The sequence below is a fragment of the Asparagus officinalis genome, chromosome 7, assembly GCF_001876935.1.
Source record: "Asparagus officinalis chromosome 7, Aspof.V1, whole genome shotgun sequence".
NCBI lineage: Eukaryota > Viridiplantae > Streptophyta > Magnoliopsida > Asparagales > Asparagaceae > Asparagus > Asparagus officinalis.
In genome coordinates this window covers 134977439-134982216 of record NC_033800.1, presented here as the reverse complement: position 1 = coordinate 134982216, position 4778 = coordinate 134977439, and the positions used below count along the sequence as shown (strand labels likewise).

Sequence of the window (4778 nt, the reverse complement as noted above, 5' to 3'; positions counted from 1 at the left end):
AAAATGACAAATTAATGAATGTGATCACACAAGACAAAAGATATAGGAGTCGAAATTTGAATTGTAAATTGATGCCTCAAGATAAAGATTTGGTAACCTTTACAAATCTTTTTCCCTCCTCTCTTAAAGAAAAAGCTAATTCAAACTCATCATAAGATCTACTTTTTTATTTTTATTTTGATGGAACGGTGGAAGGATTTTATTGATTAATCATGTCATGCATTACATATTTTGTCAATATCATAGGCATTGAATTCTCAAATATCCCAGTACAATTATAAGATTTTGCTGCTTGAGGCCAACATATGAGCTACTTGGTTTCCATATCAAGACACAAAAGAAAAGCTATATATAGCTGGAAGCTAGTGCTTATGTCTTGCAATTCATTGATAAGTCCTGCCTTGTTATGGTTTGGTTTGCGAGCTTCTTGCAATATGTGGATGAGCTCCCTTGAGTCTGTTTGAAAAATCATATTTTTGGGACTTTCATTGCTAATAATTCTAGATAAGTTAAAGAAATTATAATAATTATTTAATTTGAAAGAAATCTCTTGAAGGATAAGTGAGGTCGAAATAAGTACGTTACACGCCTGTAGTACAAAAATTGTTAATGCAAATCCTGACTCTATAAAGTTTGAGATCTTGATGTCTTCCCAATCAAAGTTTGAAAATCCATATTGCCTGCAATTGCAAGAGAGCTTACGGAAGAGCCTTAACTAATTGGAGTATGACATGATTTATTTCCCTTTTTATTTATTATTTACAAGTATATGCATACCATAAAAAAATTTGTAAACGCAAAACATTTTATTATGCTTTATTTCGATAGCTTGAAGAATTGTCAATCATAAAAAAATTTGTAAACGCAAACCATTATATTAGACTTTATTCAGACGGCTTGAAGAATTGTCAATTATATTGCACAGATTACCTAACGTGCAAGTTACTGGTTATCAAGGAACAAGATTAAAACCATCCCAACACCAAAATGATACCATATATTTTAGTGAAAATATTGCCACAAGGGAATACTAACTAAGGTAAAATACACATTTTTTATCTCTTTTAGTTTTTCTAATAATGGCAAGAAGAAACAAAGCCAGATAAGAGGATATAATATATCACCACATTTTTATCATAGGAAAAAATCTCACTTGCGAGACAAATTCCATCAATGAGACAGTACAAGCGTTCCAATGCTCAAAACTCATTACACGATTTACTGAGTGACAAAATTAATTAACCTAAAAAATTAAGATAAAGTTTAGTTTTCGAATTGTTGGGGTCCTCTTTGGATAAAGGACACCCTCCAAAAAGTAGCGTATGCTGCTTGAATGTGGAGAGCACACGGTATTCTTTAGTAAAAGGCGAAAGAATAGTTCGCTTTGTGCTCACCACGCAGCTGCGTGCCTTCTAAACGAGTCCAGGCCCGTTACTTTATAGCCCGACACCCCCATGACTCCTCTGAATTTGTCGATGTGGGACTAAACTGAAAGCAAAATCATCAAGCGAAAACTGGAACCCTTTCTTTCTCCCCCATTCTGTTCTCTCTCTCGCTCGGGTCCAGCGAGGGCGTCCATCTCCCTTCGCCAGCCACAGAACACGGCAATTTTTACTTCATTATGCTCTGCCTTCATTTCTTTACCTTTTGCCCTCGTAATGCAAAATATCACTTCCTCATTTATGGAAAACGGTTGAAATTACATCTTTGTGAACAACTATCGTTGTAATCCTTTTGATACCAAAACTAAAGTATAATCCTAAATCATGCTGAGTACAAGTCTAAGTTGCCAATAGATTCTTATATCTCGTAAGTTAAGTAGTTCAATTCAGAATTATTAGAACCGCTTGGGCAAGTCAAAATAGCCCAAACGGTTAAACCGTTTGGGTTAATTATTCCAAACGGTTTAAACCGTTTGGATTAATTATTCCAAACGGTTTAAACGTTTGGGCTATTGAATAAATCTAAACGGTGATTGCAATTCAGCATTGTGTTTACGCCATTGTTCGTTCCACTTCTGAAAATGAATTCTGCCTACTTTGCTCACCATCATGTTTAGTCTGTCATCACCAATATTTTAATCCAATTCATATTTGAGATTTTGAAAAGTTATTTTTGAATTTGTTATAGGATGGACATAAGATCATAGAGTCAGGATCAAGAAGAAATATTTTGAGGTCTAGAAAGTGAGAGACAAAAAAGAGCAAGGATGGATTATATGACATGGACTGAAGCAGAGGCTAATGATTTGCTTAGACTGTTAGTAGAGGAAGTTAAGAATGGAAATAAGCAAGCAAATGGTAGTTTTAAAAAGTATGTGATTATGAGGAATGTGATACCCCCTCTAGTTGAAAAATTTGGAAAAGATTTTAGATATAATCATGTAATGAACAAGATAAAGCAATGGAAGAGAAAGATTGCACCTGTGGAGATCCTGATGAAAAATAACTCTGGTTTTGGTTGGGACCCTAGCACACAAAAATTTACTTGTCCAGACGAAGTGTGGAATGGCATTTTAGAGGTTGGTTTATGTCATGTTATTTCATATATATTAATTTGAGCATAATATTAATTATTTTCATATGTCATGTTTAAGCACGTCCAAATACTCCAAATCTCAAAGATAAACTTTTTGAGAATTTTGAGGATATACTTATGGTATGCGAAGATCATGGCGCTTCTGGCAGAGGAGCTATAGGTTTAGGTCCTGATGGCTTGGATGAAGCACGCTTAGAGGAAGTGGTTGGGGAGGGCATACTTGGTGCTGATGCTGAGATGGAATCTCCGGATGGAGGAGATGCTACTGTAGATATGCAACATGCTGCCACCGTTCCCAGTGATAATATTCCATTTTCTGCTTCTGGACCATCCACTCTGAATAATGGTAAACGAAGGCGTAGGTCAATTAGTACTGCAGCCACATCCTCTGCATCTTCCCAGTCGTTGCAAGAGGTAGGAGAGGGAGTTGTCACTGTAGGTAAAGCTTTTTATGAGTTAGTTGATGAGTTGAGGAAGATAAGAAAAGGTCGGAATAAAGAATGGGTTGATGCTGTTATGTCTACTTCTAAATTGACTAAGCCACAAAAAATGGAATATACTCAGTGACAATATCTCACAGGACATGAAGGATGTAAGGACCATGAATTTTGATATTAGTTAAAATATTTTTCTAGTATTTTAAAATATTTAATTATGATTTTTAAAAGAGTATTTATATTTTTCTCGAATTTTTACAATTTTTTTATGATTTAAAGTCTAAGTTTTATATTTATTTAAATGAGATTTATCCGACCCGGTTACTGTGAGTATATATCTGTATGTTATCATGTTTAGTATAGAAATCCATTTTTATATTTCGTCTTTTATTTAATTCCGAGGACGGAATTTGTTTTAAGGTGAGTAGAATGTAATGACCATAAAGTTTTAATACTGATTTACATAACGTTCCTGGTATTTAAATATTAAAATTTATTATTAAATAGAGTATTTATATTTTAACCGATTTTCTAAAATTTAAATGATTTGAAAATCAGCTTTTATATTCAATTAGATAATTATAAATTAAATTATCCTTAATTGATTTTTGTAACAATGTAATTAGTTTTGTATATTCATTTTTCGTTTTAATAATAATAGTTAAATATTATTACACTTCCCCTCTCACTCCACTCTCCCCGAAATAATCGCCATGTTTTCCCCATCCCCCACGTTCTCCTGTTCCATCACCACATTTTAATCCTCTCTTCATTCACTCTCTCACTATATATATATATATACATATATTCCCCTCACTGTACCCACACATCAAAAACAGCACCCCTCTCTCTCACGTCCTCCACCCTCTCGTTCACGAATTCTAACCAACACGCCACCATCACCATCTCGTTCTCCTCCGAGAACCCGTCCTCAGCCGCTCGAAACCACCGCCGGCAAGCCATCAAAGCCAAGCAGCTACCGCCAGATCCAGACCCGAACGACGTCCCTCACCTCCGCCTCCTTCCCCGCTGTGTTGGCTTTGTAATAGGATCGGCCTGCAGTATCAAACCTGTAAATAGAGATAGGCTGATTTCTGGGAGAACGGACAGCAGCAAAGAACGGAGGACAGGGGACAAACTCCTGGGCGTTTTCTTCTTTCAGGCTCTGTTTTGGTGGATTAACAGAGGCCGGAATAATGACCTCCTGTTTTGCTGACGAACACAAAAAATAGATGGAGCAGGAACTTTTTTAAGTTTTATTGACGTTCTAAAAAAAACAAAGACTTGTTTACATATATATAAACACTTAGGGATAAGATTACAACTCTAATCTTTATCCAATAACTAGAAAACTCTCTACTAACTAGTATTCTATTCTAACTAGAATTCTATCCACTAACTAGGATTCAAACTACCAATCCGGACTTATAAAAATATATAAAAGATTCTAAGTTATGCAACTAATTAGTTTTGAAGGGCCTACGATACAAGTTACATAGAGGAAGGAAATCTTAGGTTATGCTTGTGCTTGTTGGCTTTTGAAATAGGATCGGCCTAAGTTTTAGCCTGCAAGCACAAGAGAGATTGCCGAATTTGTTGAAGAAGGTGTTGCTGCAGGAAAAGACAGAGGCTACTTTGATATGTGGCCGAAAAAACAGAGAGAAAGAGAGGATTCGGTGGAGGAGTTTTTTACTCTTCTTATTTTCGTTTTTTTTAAAACACAAAGACCTGTTTACATATATATAAACACTTAGGGATAAGATTACAACTCTAATCTTTATCCAATAACTAGAAAACTCTCTA

At 35.2% G+C, this 4778-nt stretch overlaps 1 protein-coding gene across 1 annotated transcript; it reads left to right on the top strand.

Moving 5' to 3' along the window:
* On the top strand, positions 2210-3105 carry LOC109847819 (uncharacterized protein At2g29880-like). Its single transcript, XM_020417057.1, has 2 exons — positions 2210-2510; positions 2597-3105. Exons 1-2 carry the CDS (start codon positions 2210-2212, stop codon positions 3103-3105), a joined length of 810 nt encoding a protein of 269 aa, XP_020272646.1.

Bases quoted from the DNA above. Each gene is read 5' to 3' on its own strand.
- LOC109847819 (XM_020417057.1), top strand. From the start codon at position 2,210: ATGGATTATATGACATGGACTGAAGCAGAGGCTAATGATTTGCTTAGA. The intron at 2,511-2,596 runs GCATTTTAGAGG...GTCATGTTTAAG, and splicing joins TCCAGACGAAGTGTGGAATG to CACGTCCAAATACTCCAAAT.